The following is a 20,460-nucleotide window of genomic DNA, read 5'->3' on the forward strand; positions in this document are numbered from 1 at the left end:
AGAAGAAAGTAAAAGTGCAATATGTGCCATGTAAAAAGGCTACCGTTTCAGTTCCTTGCTCAGAACATGAGAACATATGAAAGCTGGTGGTTCCTTTTACCGAGTCTTCAATATTCCCAGGTAAGAAGTTTTAGGTTGTAGTTATTATAGGACTATTTCTCTCTATACCATTTGTATTTCATATACCTTTGACTATTGGATGTTCTTATAGGCACTTTAGTATTGCCAGTGTAACAGTATAGCTTCCGTACCTCTCCTCGCTCCTACCTGGGCTCGAACCAGGAACACAACGACAACAGCCACCCTCGAAGCAGCGTTACCCATAGAGCAAGGGGAACAACTACTCCAAGTCTCAGAGCGAGTGACGTTTGAAACGATCTTAGCGCGCACCCCGCTAACTAGCTAGCCATTTCACATCACATCATTACACCAGACTAATCTCGGGAGTTGATAGGCTTGAAGTCATAAACAGCAGAGCTGCTGGCAAAACCCACAAAAGTGCTGTTTGAATGAATGCTTATGAGCCTGCTGGTGCCTACCATCGCTCAGTCAGACTGCTCTATCAAATCATAGACTTAATTATAACATAATAATGCACAGAAATGCGAGCCTTAGGTCATTAATATGGTCGAATCCGGAAACTATCATCTCGAAAACGAGACTTTTATTCTTTCAGTGAAATACGGAACCGTTCCGTATTTTCTCTAACGTGTGGCATCCATCAGTCTAAATATTCCTGTTACATTGCACAACCTTCAATGTTATGTCATAATTACGTAAAATTCTGGCAAATTAGTTCACAATGAGCCAGGCGGCCCAAACTGTTGCATATACCCTGACTCTGCGTGCAATGAACACAAGAGAAGTGACACAATTTCACCTGGTTAATATGGCCTGCTAACCTGGATTTCTTTTAGCTAAATATGCAGGTTTAAAATATATACTTCTGTGTATTGATTTTAAGAAAGGCATTGGTGTTTATGGTTAGGTACACAATGGAGCAATGACAGTCTTTTTTCGTGAATGCGCACTGCATCGATTATATGCAACGCAGGGCATGCTAGATAGACTAGTAATATCATCAACCATGTGTAGTAATAACTAGTGATTATGATTGATTAAGTTTAATGTTAGCTAGCAACTCACCCTAGCTTCTTACTGCATTCACGTAACAGGCGGGCTCCTCGTGAGGCAGGTGGTTAGAGCACTGGACTAGTTAACCGTAAGGTTGCAAGATTGAATCCCTGAGCTGACAAGGTAAAAATCTGTCGTTCTGCCCCTGAACAAGGCAGATAACCCACCGTTCCTAGGCCGTCATTGAAAATAAGAATGTGTTCTTAACTGACTTGCCTAGTTAAATAAAGATTAAATAAAGGTGTAAAAAAAAAAGATGGCAAAATCGGTGTCCAAAAATAGCGATTTCCGATTCTTATGAAAACTTGAAATCGGTCCTAATTAATCGGCCATTCCGATGAATCGATCGACCTCTATCATCAACCATGTGTAGTTAACTAGTGATTATGTTAAGATTGATTGTTTTTTTATAAGATACGTTAAATGCTAGTTAGCACCTTACCTTGGCTCCTTGCTGCACTGCATAACAGGTTGTCAGCCTGCCACGCAGTCTCCTCATGGAGTGCAATGTAATTGGCCATTTTCAGTGTCCAAAAATGCAGATTACCATTGTTATGAAAACTTGAAATTGGCCCTAATTAATCGGCCATTTTGGGAAAAATACTAAAATGTAACAAAATAATACCCAAATAGAAAAATGATTACTAGTATCTGATTAGTTTTATTATCTCCCCCTGTCGTCAATACCTCTGTGGCTGGTACGGTCACTCTTTCTCTTTTTGACACTGAGAGAAAATAAAACAGGCAGGTGTTGAGTGTCTAGTCTAGTCCTTCAGGCCTATCTCCATCAAGACTAATAATGTTCAAAACATGTTTTTGTCCATTTCATGCAAGTGTACATAGCAGACATGCCAGTGTCAACCACGCTCTGAGGTATTATTTTCATATCTCTACAATCATTATATTTTGGCAGGTACATTATGGCACAGATGTGTGATTGTGACCAGTTGGCAGAGGTACTTATTATAGGAGCTCGTGTGTCTTGCCACCTAGGTCTGTCTGTGATCACAGTTCTAACCAACTACAAATTCAGTTGTCAGGCTCATCACACCATGCAAGTGAGTCTTAAAATTTTTCAGTTTACCTAATTCAGTCCACGGCTATTGTTGTCACGTCCAGACTTGGTCAGGTAACAAAACAGTATAAATGGTATCTGTCTTCTCTTGGCATCTGTCCATGGGCTAACCTTAATTCTCCTCATCCAGAGCAATCTTGTTTGACACCTCTTATAGCCAAGTCTCTATCTGGGCCTGTCACAGGCCAGAAGAGATGAGAGCGTGTGGCAGTGAATGGGTCATAAGGAGTCTGGATGGGTTGACACAGCATATCCAGAGACAAGTAGCCTAATGAACACTCAAAATTACAGATTTTAAATGCTAGGCTACCTGCCACTCCATTGAGTCCCCACTAAACCGGCTGGTCGGCCTGTATGTGATTGGCTGCTGTGACTCACCCATTCCCCCGTACAGCAGCGCCATGGTTTTTGGTTTATTTATTACCTTTAGAAAGGCCCCTCTCCATGGTGATGTCTACACAACAGATAAGTGGTCTCCCCTCCAAGTGCCCACGTGTGACAGGGACAGTCATGAGACCCCTGCTGCGTGTGAAACAGGATAGGGTGGACAAGGGACAGTCACAGAGACCCCTGCTGTGTGTGGAGCGTGGCTAGGTGGACAGTACACAGGGACCATTAATAATATTCTCCAGAAAACCTAGGGATTGTAATGTGTGGATCCTGGATAGACATCCTGATTTGGTAGATCATTTTTGCAGACAGAATATTTAGGAGTACCACCAAGCCTTTTCATATGCTAAGTGTGCCATTGACATGGACTGGGATTTAGTCTGTGGCTCCTCTGAAAAAACAGTGATGTGTGTCTCTTAGTGCTATAGAAAAACAGTGTTCGTGACAGTCTTCATGAAATGAAAGCAAACAATGTCGTGAAATGGGCCATGTTGACTTTGGCACAGATTCAGCTGTGTCAATAATCTGATATATAGATAAAGCGACAGACAGACAGCTCGAGGTGTATGGACTAGGCCTTTAAATCATGAAGATCGTGTGAGAGGGGAATGACATGGGAAAGATGTCATGTTGAAAGGGAGAAACAAGAACAAGTCCAATAGAACAGACAGAGATTGTGAGTACAGTAGCAAAATTGTGAGAGCAGAGAGGGGGAGAGCGCTGAGAGATTGCAAAAGTAATCCTATAGACATCTGTTTCTCTCTCTCGCCTGCTCGCCCACCCGCCCATAGCCTCCACTTCATATTCTCAGTGCAATGTGTAAATACAGAACAATACCAGCCGCAGCAGAGCCTTTGACCCAACTTGCTGAATTTATCTTCCTGCTTCCTGTCTCCCTGGGCCCGCCTGACGACGCTCTCTAGCCACAGCACTCCAGGCATGCAGGGCCAGAGTCAGGAGTTTCTGTCCCTCCCATCCACCATGTTTTCACATGATGTGCCTCCTCTGTCCCCAACTTAAAGATGTCCTCCAGCTATTTAAAAAAAAACTTTTACTGTTTTACCTTTATCTCACTTATAAATACAGTAAAGAACACAGTACTAAAAGGTAAGAAAACTATGTTTTGAGAAAAATATTTTTAGACATAACTGCAAACTTCAGCGAGTAGGGCATTAAAGGAGATGGTCTGATGGGAATCTGTGATGTCATCGGCCTCCCCCCTTGCTTGAGGGATAATAGATGAGCACACTTGTGCTATGTCATGACTTACCTGGACCTCCTATTGAGATGTGACTTTTGTTAAGTAAACCAGGTGTTATCAAATCAAATGTATTGGTCACATACGCGTGTTTAACTGATGTTATTGCAGGTGTAGTGAAATGCTTGTGCTTCTAGCTCTGACAGTTCAGTAATATTTAACAATGAGGTGAAAAGGAGACTGGAGTGCCAATTTAAGTGTTACCAGTACTAATCCTCTGAGTTAAGTAACAGTCGCAAGCGAGTCAATATTAAAATGCGCCTCGTGTTGGGCTGCTGGCAGTTAAAGTTTGAGTGGATGTAATAAATTATGTTGGTATGTAGTATTGTTAGTGGAACTGCTGTTAGCTTTTTTCTATCCCATATTTTCTTTGCTATGCTGTGTTTTTAATCTACTAAAACTAATACACCCTGGCTCAAATTATTATAACTTTTACTGCTTAGTGATATTTTGTGGTTGCCAATATCAAATATGTCCCTCTTGTCAGCTTATTTAGTAAAGAAACCAATATGGCTAGACATCAGTTGAGCACACCGTAGAGCAGATTAGAAAACAGTATGTTGATGGGGTAACTGAGTAACTGCCCCTGGCCAAACGCTGATGGCTTCACACAGCCGCTTCCACAAAGATGGAGGGCTGAGCAGAGGAGAGAGGAGCATCAGTTTCCATCATAATGGCCCCTCGCTTTATGGCTCTCTGCTCTGTTTTCCTCTGCTAACAAGGCATCAGCTTGATTGGGACATCATGCCATCGTGCCAACTCACAGGCCAGAGTCACAGCCTGGTGGCCTAGAAGAGCCTGTCTGGAAACACTTACAGTACCAGTCAAAAGTTTGGACACACTTACTCATTCAAGGGTTTTTCTTTTTTTTACTATTTTCTACATTGTAGAATAATAGTGAAGACATCCAAACTATGAAATAACACATATGGAATCATGTAGTAACCAAAAATGGTTAAATAAATCAAAATATACTTTAGATTCTTCAAAGTAGCCATGCTTTGCCTTGATGACAGCTTTGCACACTCTTGGCAGAAATGTTCCATGTGCACACAAAGCTTATTTCTGGTGCTGATGAGTATTTCTCTCTGTAACAATGCCCTTTTGTGGGGAAAAACTCATTCTGATTGGCTGGGCCTTGCGCCCGAGTGAGTGAGCCTTGCTGCCAAGTGGGTGGGCCTATGCCCCCCCCCCCCTCCCAGGCCTACCCATGGCAGCACCCCTGCCCAGTCATGTGAAATCCATAGATTAGGGCCTTATTTATTTATTTAAATTCACTGATTTCCTTTTGAAATGTAACTCAGTAAAATCTTTCAAATTGTTGCATGTTGTGTTAATTTTTTTAAATTCATTTTTATTGAACCTTTATTTAACTAGGCAAGTCAGTTAATTAAGAACATTCTTATTTACAATGGCGGCCTACCAAAAGGCAAAAGACCTCCTGCGGGGACGGGGGCTGGGATGAAAAAATTAAATAAATGTTCAGTATAGTTACAAGGATAAGTAGCTTATCATTTTTAAATGTGTGCATGCTTTTCTCATCTGAGAAAACAGTTGTTTCAATGGGAGTGTAAGGGATTTCAAACCTCTTCCATGGTAGGATGATCCTGAACATCCTCCACCATCATTAAGTTTGCTGATGACACAGCAGTGGTAGGCCTGATCACCAACAATGGTGAGACAGCCTATAGGGAGGAGATCAGAGACCTGGCCATGTGGTGCCACATCACCAACAAACTAGAATGATCCAAGCACACCAAGACAGTCGTGAAGAGGGCACGACAAACCTATTCCCCTTCAGGAGCCTCCACTGTCTCCTACATATTGCGACCACTTATTGGTTTCACGAAGGAGTGGGGGATGGAGGAGTCGAGGAGTGTACAGATCTTTGCCCAATTGAGAATTTCCCAGTGTGAGGGAGAGGAAATTAGTGTCTGTGCAGAGCAGGGGTTCCCAACCTTTTTCCCCCTAGGGCCCCCCCTTTTCACCTTTTTTTATTGTTTACTGAGCCTATACAGTGCCTTGCGAAAGTATTCGGCCCCCTTGAACTTTGCGACCTTTTGCCACATTTCAGGCTTCAAACATAAAGATATAAAACTGTATTTTTTTGTGAAGAATCAACAACAAGTGGGACACAATCATGAAGTGGAACGGCATTTATTGGATATTTCAAACTCTTTTAACAAATCAAAAACTGAAAAATTGGGCGTGCAAAATTATTCAGCCCCTTTACTTTCAGTGCAGCAAACTCTCTCCAGAAGTTCAGTGAGGATCTCTGAATGATCCAATGTTGACCTAAATGACTAATGATGATAAATACAATCCACCTGTGTGTAATCAAGTCTCCGTATAAATGCACCTGCACTGTGATAGTCTCAGAGGTCCGTTAAAAGCGCAGAGAGCATCATGAAGAACAAGGAACACACCAGGCAGGTCCGAGATACTGTTGTGAAGAAGTTTAAAGCCGGATTTGGATACAAAAAGATTTCCCAAGCTTTAAACATCCCAAGGAGCACTGTGCAAGCGATAATATTGAAATGGAAGGAGTATCAGACCACTGCAAATCTACCAAGACCTGGCCTTCCCTCTAAACTTTCAGCTCATACAAGGAGAAGACTGATCAGAGATGCAGCCAAGAGGCCCATGATCACTCTGGATGAACTGCATCTCTGATCAGTCTTCTCCTTGTATGAGCTGAAAGTTTAGAGGGAAGGTGAGGTGGGAGACTCTGTCCATAGGACAACAATCAGTCGTATATTGCACAAATCTGGCCTTTATGGAAGAGTGGCAAGAAGAAAGCCATTTCTTAAAGATATCCATAAAAAGTGTCGTTTAAAGTTTGCCACAAGCCACCTCGGAGACACACCAAACATGTGGAAGAAGGTGCTCTCGTCAGATGAAACCAAAATTGAACTTTTTGGCAACAATGCAAAACGTTATGTTTGGCGTAAAAGCAACACCCTGAACACACCATCCCCACTGTCAAACATGGTGGTGGCAGCATCATGGTTTGGGCCTGCTTTTCTTCAGCAGGGACAGGGAAGATGGTTAAAATTGATGGGAAGATGGATGGAGCCAAATACAGGACCATTCTGGAAGAAAACCTGATGGAGTCTGCAAAAGACCTGAGACTGGGACGGAGATTTGTCTTCCAACAAGACAATGATCCAAAACATAAAGCAAAATCTACAATGGAATGGTTCAAAAATAAACATATCCAGGTGTTAGAATGGCCAAGTCAAAGTCCAGACCTGAATCCAATCGAGAATCTGTGGAAAGAACTGAAAACTGCTGTTCACAAATGCTCTCCATCCAACCTCACTGGGCTCGAGCTGTTTTGCAAGGAGGAATGGGAAAAAAATTCAGTCTCTCGATGTGCAAAACTGATAGAGACATACCCCAAGCGACTTACAGCTGTAATCGCAGCAAAAGGTGGCGCTACAAAGTATTAACTTAAGGGGGCTGAATAATTTTGCACTGCCAATTTTTCAGTTTTTGATTTGTTAAAAAAGTTTGAAATATCCAATAAATGTCGTTCCACTTCATGATTGTGTCCCACTTGTTGTTGATTCTTCACAAAAAAATACAGTTTTATATCTTTATGTTTGAAGCCTGAAATGTGGCAAAAGGTCGCAAAGTTCAAGGGGGCCGAATACTTTCGCAAGGCACTGTATTAAATACACCACCAGCTTGATTTTATTTAATTTGAGCGACCGAGGAAAATGTTGTTTTGAAGCTAATTTCCTGCAATATGTGCCGGGATTCATCCGATACCATTGAGGAGTTTACCAGAACAGTCACGGGCTTCATCAATAAGTGCATAGATGACGTAGCACCCACAGTGACTATGCAAACGTATCCAAACCATGGATTACAGGCAATATCGGCTCTGGGCTGAAGGCTATAGCTACCACTCATGAAATGGGCCATGTTGACTTTGGCACAGATTCAGCTGTGACTATCGACGTATAGCACTCACATCTGTAAATACAAAGTGCTTTTGAAAGGCTTGTCATGACACACATACACACCATCATCCAAGACACCCTGGACCACTCCAATTTGCATACTTCCCAAACAGATCCACAGATGACATAATTTCAAATGCACTTCACACTGCCCTCTCCCACTTGGACAAGAAAAATAACTACAGTATGTGAGAATGCTGTTCATAGACTACAGCTCAGCATTCAACACTATAGTCCCCTCCATATCTCATCACAAAGCTGGGGACCCTGGGACTGAACACCTCCTTCTGCAACTGTGTCCTGGCCTTCCTAACAGGCCGGCCCCAGGTGGTGAGGGTAGGCAATAACACCTCCTCCACACTAACCCTCTACACAGAGGCCCATCAGTGGTTTGTGCTTAGTCCCTTCCTGTGACTGTGGCCACGCACGACTCCAACACCAAGTTTGCTGACGGCACAACGGTGGTAGGCGTGATCACAGACTGCGATGAGTGTGGTGGTCAGAGACTTAGTAGTGTGGTGCCAGGACAACAAATCTCTCCCTCGACGTCAGTAAGACAAAGAAGTTGATCGTTGAATACAGGAGAAAAAGGGGAGAGCACGCCCACATCGACAGGGCTGTAGTGGAGTGCGTCAAGAGCTTCAAGTTATTTGATGTCCACATCTCTAAGGACAAAACTCACACACATTCACTACATACCAGTGGCGGTCAGTGCCGTTTATGGCCTTATTTCTATTACAGCATGTTGGATGACTGTCATTCATATTCCACTCACCCAGTTCAATGTAACATCGATAGGTTTGGGCTACTACATGTTACTCAAATTGTCCCTATATCCATACAGGAAAGGTCTGCCAAGTCTAAAAATAGATCAGAGGGCTCTAGAGGTTGTTTTTCTGCTCTTGTTTTCGACAGTGTAGATAAAAGGAGAATGTATCGTTATAGGAAGCATTTTTTAATAATTTTTTTAGATCTGGTAGGCTAACCTGCAAGACGGTTAAGAACAAATTCTTATTTACAATGACGGCCTACCCCGGCCAAACCCACCCCTAACCCGGACGACGCTGGGGCAATTGTGTGCCGCCCTATGGGATAAGCATATAGCTTATCTGGGTGGGCTGGGTCGGTATGGATGTGGGTTGTGTATTAAGAGATTTGACTCTCAAAGATTACAACACATTGGTCAATATGAAAGTGTGGTCTGTCACAGACTAGTGGTGAATTGTTTTGAAACATCTGAACATTTCCATCAAAAACCTGAAACAATGTTTCTTAAGTTTAGACACATCAATGTTTTTGGCAATGCCCTTCTCAATCAGAAGAACTAATACATTTTTATTTATGAGAAACCTGGATAAGATGCCTGGGCTATGCTGATCAGACAGTATACTGAGGCATGTAACTATTTCATGCCCTTTACTGTTGTTTTTCGCAGTCTGGGCTGGCTTAGTTTTGCGTATCATGAATGTTGTGTGATGATTTAATCTGATTGTCAAACAAATCACTTCAAAAAGTACCTACGCAGTTCGATCCACTGTAATTCCATCATTTATTTAGCTGATACTTTGTACTGGACCGTATAGTCTACTGGCTACTTTTACCCTGAATTTAAACAAGTTTCTGCTTATAATTTTGGACATTTGGTAGGCCGTTTGTCAACTATACTTACAGACAGTCCATTCGGAAATTATTCGTACCCCTTAAATTTTTCCACATTTTGTTAATTATTAAGTTACAACCTTATTCTAAAATGGATTAAATAGTTTTCCCCCCTCATCAATCTACACACTATCCCACAATGACAAAGCAAAAACAGGTTTTTGGAAATGTTTGCTAATTTATTAAAAACTTAAATCAAATTACATGGTATTCGTATTCAAACCCTTTACTTGGTAATTTGTTGAAGCCCCTTTGGCAGCGATTACAGCCTCGAGTACAGGTATTCGTATTCAAACCCTTTACTTGGTAATTTGTTGAAGCCCCTTTGGCAGCGATTACAGCCTCGAGTCTTCTTCGGTATGACGCTACAAACGCGACACACTTGTATTTGGGGAGTTTCTCACATTCTTCTCTGCAGATCCTCTCAAGCTCTGTTAGGTTGGATGGGGAGCATCGCTGCACAGCTATTTTCAGGTCTCGTGAAATGTTCGATCGGGTTCAAGTCCGGGCTCTGGCTGGGCCAATCAAGGGCATTGAGACTTGTCCCGAAGTCCCGAAGCCACTCCTGCGTTATCTTGGCTGTGTGCTTAGGGTCATTGTCCTGTTGGAAGGTGAACAATGACCCAAGCCCAGCTCAGTTAACTTCTCATGACTCTCAAACCCGCATGCGGGAGCGTAACCATAGCCTCAAACTAATTAGCATAACGCAGCGTACATAAATCTTCCTAGAAAATCTTCCTATTCATGAAAATCACAAATTAAATATATTGAGACACAGCTTAGCCTTTTGTTAATCACACTGTCATCTCAGATTGTCAAAATATGCTTTACAGCCAATGCTAGACAAGCATTTGTGTAAGTTTATCATGGCATAATGCTATGGCTAGGCTCTGCTACCAGCAGGCAACATTTTCACGAAAATAAGAAAAGCAATCAAATTAAATCATTTACCTTTGAAGAACTTCAAATGTTTTCACTCAGGAGACTCCCAGTTAGATAGCAAATGTTCCTTTTTTCCAAAAAGATAATTTTTTAAGGTGAAATAGCTCCGTTTGTTCTTAACGTTTGGCTGAGAAATCGACAGGAAAATGCAGTCACTACAACGCCAAACTTTTTTCCAAATTAGCTCCATAATATCGACAGAAACATGGCAAACGTAGAATCAATCCTCAAGGTGTTTTTCACATAACAATTCGATAATATATCCGTCGGATCAATTGGTTTCTCATAAGAAGCGATTGGAAAAATGGCTACTTGTGTACTTTACGCAACATTTTCTGCGGGAGCCATCATGTGACCACTTGCTAAATGTGGTCCGTTACGGCTATTCTTCAACATAAATGCGTAAAACAACGTCACAATGCTGTAGACACCTTGGGGAATACGTAGAAAATGTAGGCTCATTCGTAGCTCATTCACAGCCATATAAGCAGTCATTGGCATGAGGCGGTTTCAAAAAAGGCGGCACTTCCTGATTGGATTTTTATCTGGGTTTCGCCTGTAACATCAGTTCTGTTGCACTCACAGACAATATCTTTGCAGTTTTGGAAACGTCAGTGTTTTCTATCCAAAGTTGTCAATTATATGCATAGTTGAGCATCTTGTCGTGACAAAATATCCAGTTTAAAACGGGAATGTTTTTTATCCAAAAATGAAAATACTGCCCCCTAGTTATAAAAGGTTAATCCCTACCATTGTGTCGCTGAGTCATCGGGATTTAGCAAATGTACATTATACCAGGGGCATTGTTAGAGACAATGTAAGTAACCTAACTGATGTCCCTCTAACTGCCCTGAATGCCTCTGCTATTGTATGCAGCTATCATGTGCCTATGAACCAGATTTATGCTGTTAGCACTGGGGCGGTGTGCCCTAGTAGGAAGTCCACTGTGTGCAGCTCACCCTGCACCAACAAAGAACATGAGAATATCTACTTCTGCTAAGCTTCCCAGTAAAGCAATGAAAACAAGCAAGCATCCCAGAAAAGTGCTCAAAATAGCCCACGTTAACCTTTTTGGGATAGGGGGCAGCACTTTCACTTTTGGATGAATAGCGTGCCCAGAGTGAACTACCTCCTACTCTGTCCCATATGCTAATATATGCATATTATTAGTATTGGATAGAAAACACTCTGAAGTTTCTAAAACTGTTTGAATGATGTCTGTGAGTATAACAGAACTCATATTGTAGTTGAAAACCTGAGAAAAATCCAACCAGGAAGTGGGAAATCTGAGGTTTGTAGTTTTTCAAAGCTTGACCTACCGAATACACAGTGTCTATGGAGTCAAGTTGCACTTCCTACGGCTTCCATTAGATGTCAACCGTCTTTAGGAACTTGAATGAGGATTCTACTATAAAGGAGGGGCTCATGAGACCTGTTTGAGTCAGTGGTCTGGCAGAGTGTCTCAGGCTCATGGCGCGCGCTCCCGATACAGTTAGCTCTCGTTCCAGTGCTTTTCTTCAGACATAGGAATTCTCCGGTTGGAACATTATTGAATTTTTATGTTAACATCCTAAAGATTGATTCCATACATCGTTTGACATGTTTCTACGACCTGTAACGGAACTTTTCGAGTTTTTGTCTGGACGAAGAGCTCGCGCCTCATGAAGATGGATTACTGGGCTGAACACGCTAACAACAAGTGACTATTTGGACATAAATTATGGACTTTATGGAACAAATCAGTCATTTATTGTCCAACTGGGATTCCTGGGAGTGCCTTCTGATGAAGATCATCAAAGGTAAGTGAATATTTATAGTGTTATTTCTAACTTCTGTTGACTCCAATATGGCGGATATTTCTCTGGCTGGATTGGGCTCTGTGCGCCGTTCTCAGATTCTGCTTTTTCCGTAAAGATTAAAAAAAAATCTGACACAGGGGTTGCATTAAGGAGAAATCTATCTTTAATTCCGTGAATAACACTTGTATCATTTATTATGAGTATTTCTGCAAAATCACCGGATGTTTGGAATCAAAACATTACTGCACGTAACGCGCCAATGTAAACTGAGATATTTGGATATAAATATGCACATTATCGAACAAAACATACATGTATTGTGTAACATGATGCCCTATGAGTGTCATCTGATGAAGATCATCAAAGGTTAGTGATTCATTTTATCTATATTTCTGCTTTTTGTGAATCCTATCTTTGGCTGGAAAAATGGCTGTGTTTTTTTTTTGACTTGGCGGTGATCTAACATAATATGTTGTGCTTTCGCTGTAAAGCGTTTTTGAAATCGGACACGATGGGTAGATTAACAAGAAGTTTCTTTCATTTCCTGTGTTGGACTTGTTAATGTGTGAAAGTTACATATTTCTAAAAAATATTTTTGAATTTCGTGCGCTGCCTTTTCAGAGGAATATTCCGCTAGCGGAACACCTGCGCTAGAAAGGTTAACATACAGTGCCTTGCGAAAGTATTCGCCCCCCTTGAACTTTGCGACCTTTTGCCACATTTCAGGCTTCAAACATAAAGATATAAAACTGTCTTTTTTTGTGAAGAATCAACAACAAGTGGGACACAATCATGAAGTGGAACGACATTTATTGGATATTTCAAACTTTTTTAACAAATCAAAAACTGAAAAATTGGGCGTGCAAAATTATTCAGCCCCCTTAAGTTAATACTTTGTAGCGCCACCTTTTGCTGCGATTACAGCTGTAAGTCGCTTGGGGTATGTCTCTATCAGTTTTGCACATCGAGAGACTGAAATGTTTTCCCATTCCTCCTTGCAAAACAGCTCGAGCTCAGTGAGGTTGGATGGAGAGCATTTGTGAACAGCAGTTTTCAGTTCTTTCCACAGATTCTCGATTGGATTCAGGTCTGGACTTTGACTTTGCCATTCTAACACCTGGATATGTTTATTTTTGAACCATTCCATTGTAGATTTTGCTTTATGTTTTGGATCATTGTCTTGTTGGAAGACAAATCTCCGTCCCAGTCTCAGGTCTTTTGCAGACTCCATCAGGTTTTCTTCCAGAATGGTCCTGTATTTGGCTCCATCCATCTTCCCATCAATTTTAACCATCTTCCCTGTCCCTGCTGAAGAAAAGCAGGCCCAAACCATGATGCTGCCACCACCATGTTTGACAGTGGGGATGGTGTGTTCAGCTGTGTTGCTTTTACGCCAAACATAACGTTTTGCATTGTTGCCAAAAAGTTCAATTTTGGTTTCATCTGACCAGAGCACCTTCTTCCACATGTTTGGTGTGTCTCCCAGGTGGCTTGTGGCAAACTTTAAACAACACTTTTTATGGATTTCTTTAAGAAATGGCTTTCTTCTTGCCACTCTTCCATAAAGGCCAGATTTGTGCAATATACGACTGATTGTTGTCCTATGGACAGAGTCTCCCACCTCAGCTGTAGATCTCTGCAGTTCATCCAGAGTGATCATGGGCCTCTTGGCTGCATCTCTGATCAGTCTTCTCCTTGTATGAGCTGAAAGTTTAGAGGGACGGCCAGGTCTTGGTAGATTTGCAGTGGTCTGATACTCCTTCCATTTCAATAGTATCGCTTGCACAGTGCTCCTTGGGATGTTTAAAGCTTGGGAAATCTTTTTGTATCCAAATCCGGCTTTAAACTTCTTCACAACAGTATCTCGGACCTGCCTGGTGTGTTCCTTGTTCTTCATGATGCTCTCTGCGCTTTTAACGGACCTCTGAGACTATCACAGTGCAGGTGCATTTATACGGAGACTTGATTACACACAGGTGGATTGTATTTATCATCATTAGTCATTTAGGTCAACATTGGATCATTCAGAGATCCTCAATGAACTTCTGGAGAGAGTTTGCTGCACTGAAAGTAAAGGGGCTGAATAATTTTGCACGGCCAATATTTCAGTTTTTGATTTGTTAAAAAAGTTTGAAATATCCAATAAATGTCGTTCCACTTCATGATTGTGTCCCACTTGTTGTTGATTCTTCACAAAAAAATACAGTTTTATATCTTTATGTTTGAAGCCTGAAATGTGGCAAAAGGTCGCAAAGTTCAAGGGGGCCGAATACTTTCGCAAGGCACTGTATGTAGCTTAACAGTCAGTATCTGGATAATATGTGTGAAATGCTTGATAATGTATGTGATATCAACAGAGATGTATATTTTCTGGATGATATAAATATTGACTGGTTTTCATCAAGCTGCCCACTCAAGAAAAAGCTTCAAACTGTAACCAGTGCCTGCAACCTGGTTCAGGTTATCAGTCAACCTACCAGGGTAGTTACAAACAGCACAGGAATGAAATCATCAACATATATTTATCACATTTCTACTGATGCTGCAGAAAATTGCTTGAAAGTAGTTTCCAGATCCATCGGAGGTAGTGATCACAATATACTAGCCATATCTAGGAAAACCAAAGGACGGGCCTTAACACATAAAATACGTTTTGGAGTGATTCCTATGTTGTTGATGTGAAGAATATTTGTTGGTCGGTGGTGTGTAATGAGGAGCAAAAAAACGTTGCACTTGACACTTTAACTTTTTGACGCTACCCATCCCTGTCATGGGATTATTTTCGTCAGCAACCAGTGAATAGCATAGCGCAACAGTCAAATAATATTACTAAAAATATTCATATTCATGAAATCACAGGAGCAATATTGCAAAACACAGCTTCAAGAGGTTAATGAAATTGCTTATCCCAGTTACTAATAAGCATGCAACCATTTTAAGAAAATGAATGTAAAAACTGTTAAATCCTGTGGATTGACGGGGATTTGAAAAATTGTGTGGTTGAGAGGGATGACGCAAAAGGAATGGCAAATAAGTCTGGCTGCACAGCCGATTGGCAAACGTACTGCAAATTGAGAAATCATGTGACTAAACTGAATAAAAAGAAGAAGAAACTACACTATGAAACAAAGATAAATTACATAAAGAAATATAGTAAATAGCTTTGGAGCACCTTCAATTACATTATTGGAAAAAAGGTAAACTCAACCCATAATCTTTTGAAACCGATGGCTCATTCATCAGAAAACCGCCTGATATTGCAAACTACTTTTAATTATTTTTTTAATTGGCCAGATAAGCAAATTTAGGCATGACATGCCAACTACAAACACTGTCACTACACATCCAATTATATCTGACCAAATTATAAAAGACAATTGTAGTTTTGAATTCCGTAAATTTAGTGTGGAAGAGGTTAAAAAATTGTCTATCAACAATGACAAGCCACCGGGGTCTGACATCTTGTATAGAAAATTACTGAGGATAATAGCGAACGTTATTGCCACTCTTATTTGCTATATCTTCAATTTGAACCTACTAGAAAGTGTGTTCCCCCAGGCCTGGAGGGAAGCAAAAGTAATTCCGCTACCTAAGAATAGTAAAGCCCACTTTACTGGCTCAAATAGCCGACCAATCAGCCTGTTACCAACCTTTGTGAAAAAATTGTGTTTGCCCAGATACAATGCTATTTTACAATAAACAAATTGACAGACGTTCAGCAAGCTTCTAGGGAAGGACATTCAACAAGCACAGCACTTACACAAATGATGATTGGCTGAGAGAAATTGATGATAAAAAGATTGGGAGCTTTTTTGTTGGACTTCAGTGCAGCTTCTGACATTATCGATCATAGTCTGCTGCTGGAAAAATGTGTGTGTTATGGGTTTACACCTCATATCACTTAATCCGGTAAAGCCAAAGACACGACACACATGATAACATACACATGGATTTTGTGTTGTAGATATGTGGTGTAGGGGCCTGAGGGCACACACTTGGTGTGTTGTGAAATCTGTTGTAAAAAAATATATATATATATCTTTACAATATATTTGTAACTACATTAATTTTGTCGGACCTAAGGAAGATCCCGATTGGCAGCAGCTGATGGGGATCCATAGCAAATACAAACCTTCACCCCAGTCTGAGATCCTCAGCGCTTTGGAGCAGGTTTTCATCAAGGATCTCTCTGTACTTTGCTGTAGGTTTCCTCCAGATGGGGGATGCTTGGCATTCAGGCCAGATAGTTCAATCTTGGTTTCATCAGACCAGAGAATCTTGTTTTACATGGTCTAAGAGTCATTTAGGCTACCTTTTGGCAAACTCCAAGCGGGCTGTCGTAGTGGAAATTTCCTGTATTTACCAAATCATGAGAGCAAACCACCACACAAGTCAGAGTTATCATAAAGTCCATCTTTAATTATTATGAGCTCCATCACAACCCTGTGACTCTCAGATCAATTCAGTGTCTATAAATTAATTTTCTGAGAGTGCTTACACATTGCAACTGAGATCCTTTATAGCAAAGACACACATAGCCAGACAGCATTGGCTATAAATTATCGTTCAGCTTTGGTCTCCTAAACTATGTTCTTATCTCGCTCTTGGTACCACTCAGAACCAACACCATTACCTCACCCAATGGCATATATCAAATACACCCCCTCCTGGACAAGATCGCAGAGAGACAGTGACTGGCACACAGACATTGTGGAGCCAAGAGATAATTGGTTCCCCCTCAATCATCCCTTCACATGGTTTAAAAGATACCTTTACATATGAAGACAAGCTTGACCTCTCCCCTTTCTGTGGCCCAAGTAACTGAACCCTGACAGAGAACCGATAACTGCAACCGGCCAACAATATAGTACAACAAAATACATTCTAAATGACAAGTATCTCACAAGCATATTATGAAAATAAAAAATCTTATCTATGTTACCCAACTAATTCTGATTCTGCCACGACACTGTCATGTACCCTTTACTGAGGAGTGGCTTCCGCCTGGCCACTCCACCAATAAAGGCCTTACTTGCCTAGTTAAATAAAATAAAAAATACCTGATTGCTAGAGTGATGCAGAGAGTGTTGTCCTTCTGGAAGGTTCTCCCATTTCCACAGAGGAACTCTGGAGCTCTGTCAGTGACCATCAGGTTCTTGGTCACCTCCCTGACCAAGAACTTTCTCCCCCTATTGCCCAGTTTAGCCGGGCGGCCAGCCAGTTCTACGAAGAGTCTCAATGGTTCCAAACTTCTTCCATTTTAGAATGATGGAGGCCACTGTGTTCTTGGCGACCTTCAATGCTGCAGATATGTTTTGGTACCCTTCCCCAGATCTGTGCCTCGACTCAATCCTGTCTTGCTGCTCTAAGGACAATTCCTTCAACCTCATGGCTTGGTTTTTCCTCTGACATGCACTGTCAACTGTGGGACCTTTATATAGACCGGTGTGTGCCTTTCCAAATCATGTCCAATCAATTTAATTTATGACAGATGGACTTATATCAAGTTGGAAACAGGATGCACCTGAGCTCAATTTTGAGTCTCATAGCAAAGGGTCTGAATACTTTATTTTTAATAAATGTGCAAACATTTCTTAAAACCTGTTCGCTTTTTCATTATGGGCCATTGTGTGTCGATTGATTAGAATATAATTATAATGAGGCTGTAACGTAACAATGTGGATAAAGTCAAGGGGTCTGAATACTTTCCGAATGTGCTGTACATGCAGCTTCTCTTCTGTCATAACTTCTGAATGAATGTTTTAGAATGAATGTTTATGAATAGACTACAGTTTGTCTTCGGTGCATATTTTATGTGGTTGAAATACTGTCTTCTTGCATAAGTTTCAAAGATGACACATTACACGCACACTTGTTGTATCATTTTTCTGCAAGAAATGCCTAATTCAGCAGGAGTTAATATTATGCTACATATGAGAGGTTATAGGTCTGCAGTCAGTGTACTGACTTCAGTTACTATTCCATTTAACCCATATGAACTTCAATTAGGTGTATTTGGTGTATTCATGGATACAGGGCTATTCGTTAGCGGGATTTAAAAGTTGCATGTAAACAGCTTAAGACCTTATCTGGTATACTGTGCGCATGTAAACGTGGTCAATTATTAACAGTGGTGGATTCTATTCCCCCATGCCACTTTTTTTTGCTTCTCAAAAATGTGATAGGCTGGTGTTTTCTGCTGATAGGTTGAGAGAATGTTGTGATGCTCACTCAGACACGTCTGGCCACGTCTAACACAATCCTACTCCATGCCTCATCAACATGTGCCCCATCTGTCGGTCTGCATATCAATGAATGTCAGAACTCACCGACAAATGTCATGTGCCCTTGTTTTTCTGTCGTTGTGGTTGATAACACGTGGCTGATTGGTGTCCGTGTGACTTCTTTCTGGTTCGTGATTCACTGATCCGGTTACACTCTCAGCATGACGGATATCCTGGCTCTGACTGTGGCCTCTTAGGGGGACACCGAAGTGACGTGAAGTGAACACCCGATCACATTAATTGTACACAATGTAGGGCTAGCCTACAGCAATCAGCCTTATCAGAGTCCGTATGATATCCTTGAAGTAAATCATGAGCAGGCATAACGACTTGCTGTCTAGGTTTTATTAAAAACACAGTTTTATGTCTTTGTTTCTAACAGTTGTTTTTTCTCTTTCTATTTCAGTAAAGAAAGCCAAACTCCAAGGATCTCCAGGTAAGTCCTTAAACTACCTTTTTATTTAGGAGTTATGTTGACCGAAACTAGGACTGTTTGTGAACTACCTTTTTATTTAGGAGTTATGTTGACTGAAACTAGGACTGTTTGTGAACCTTTTTAAAAAGCCTTCATAGCAGGAAGTAATTTGCACCTACTTCTCCTGTATGGCAGTGGTTGGTTGACTTTTGTATTAGCGTAATCCAATGGGGCTTTCTGTCCCTGCTTCCCTCCTAGCTCTATCCCATGTGCTGCAGGTGAGCTGCTCAGCAGTAGTCGTGTGTGCTTAAAATCACTGGGGAAGCTACTGGCATATTGCAACCTATGTGTTTTGATAATTGCGTTGTTTGCTCTATAACCTGTTAGTTCATATGCCTTGACACTGGTATATATGCCTAAGGCTGAGACAATAAGAAGTGGCAGAATAAATTCAACCACACCTTTCTTTCATCACAAAACCGGAGAGCAACCTCTGTCTGGTGAAGTCCACAAAGCATATTGCATGTAACAAACAGTTACATAACCTACAGCACAGTCAAGCAAGTTCATGTTTCTGACATTTTCGGACCACTAAACAACTATTGATTTAGAACCACGGAGAGTTACTGCAAGTCTCAAACAAACAGGAGTTGCCTCCACTATACCAGCACCATTTCAACTTTATCAAATCACCTCTGCTTAATCTAATACAGTGACAACTAAAAGATACCAATAACAATTTAGTCCTTAGTAAGCTAAATATGATTTGGCTCGCCATGGTTCTGATTTATCTCTGTGTGTGTGTGTGTGTAATCACAATTGGAAAAAGGACCTAGGTCTCAATGTCTCCCCTATCAAAATAAAGGTTAAACATGTTTTTTTTTTAAATGCTAGCTAACTAGCTAGCCACCGGAGGACAACAACACAGGGAGATGCAACAATACAAGTTTTTTCTGTCAATGACATTTTTCAATTGATGTGATTGGTATGGCGCTTATTTTTTTAGGGTGCAACTGAACCATTCATATATGAGCTCACTCAGTTTAGCTCACTGCTGATTTGAATATTATTTTATACCTTTTCATCAGGGTAGGCCAAATGACCGCTGGCTTCCCTTGCATTCAATGCTACGGGCGGCAACAATGTCATACACTTTTTGACCAGACAGCATCAGATAGATCTATCGATAGATAGATGGGCTACACATACAGAGACAAAGGGGTGCTATTTCGGGTGCTGTTTCGCTTGCTCTGATCCTTTCTCCGGGGGGGAGACCGTACATTCAGCCTCTTGCAAATTGAATTAAAATTTGGAAACGCATACTATTTATTTTTTTTGCCAATATTTTGGGGAAGCCTGGCTTCATGTGGCTACATGCCACTACTGGTCAGATCAGTGCTGGCAAAATCCAAATCCCCACGCACTCCACTTAAAAGTGAGGGCAAACAGTATAGGGATTTACCTATCTCATAAACCCTATGACTGTGTTATTGTGATAGACATTTACTCTGTTTTATTTTGTATTATATATTCCAT

The 20,460-nt window shown here is 41.1% G+C and overlaps 1 protein-coding gene across 3 annotated transcripts in view; it reads left to right on the forward strand.

Annotated features, from left to right (window-relative positions):
- LOC139387818 (protein unc-13 homolog B-like) overlaps nt 1-20,460 on the forward strand; it is a 126,829-nt gene that overhangs the window by 1,710 nt on the left and 104,659 nt on the right. For all 3 annotated transcript variants that reach the window (XM_071134061.1, XM_071134059.1, XM_071134060.1), the window contains exon 2: nt 18,916-18,945. Coding sequence is in view for 2 of the 3 variants with exons in the window: in XM_071134059.1 (XP_070990160.1) it covers nt 18,916-18,945 (30 nt within the window). In the remaining variant the exon portion in view is untranslated. The remainder of the gene's footprint in view (nt 1-18,915; nt 18,946-20,460) is intronic.

Source organism: Oncorhynchus clarkii, chromosome 29 (assembly GCF_045791955.1).
Source record: "Oncorhynchus clarkii lewisi isolate Uvic-CL-2024 chromosome 29, UVic_Ocla_1.0, whole genome shotgun sequence".
Lineage (NCBI taxonomy): Eukaryota > Metazoa > Chordata > Actinopteri > Salmoniformes > Salmonidae > Oncorhynchus > Oncorhynchus clarkii.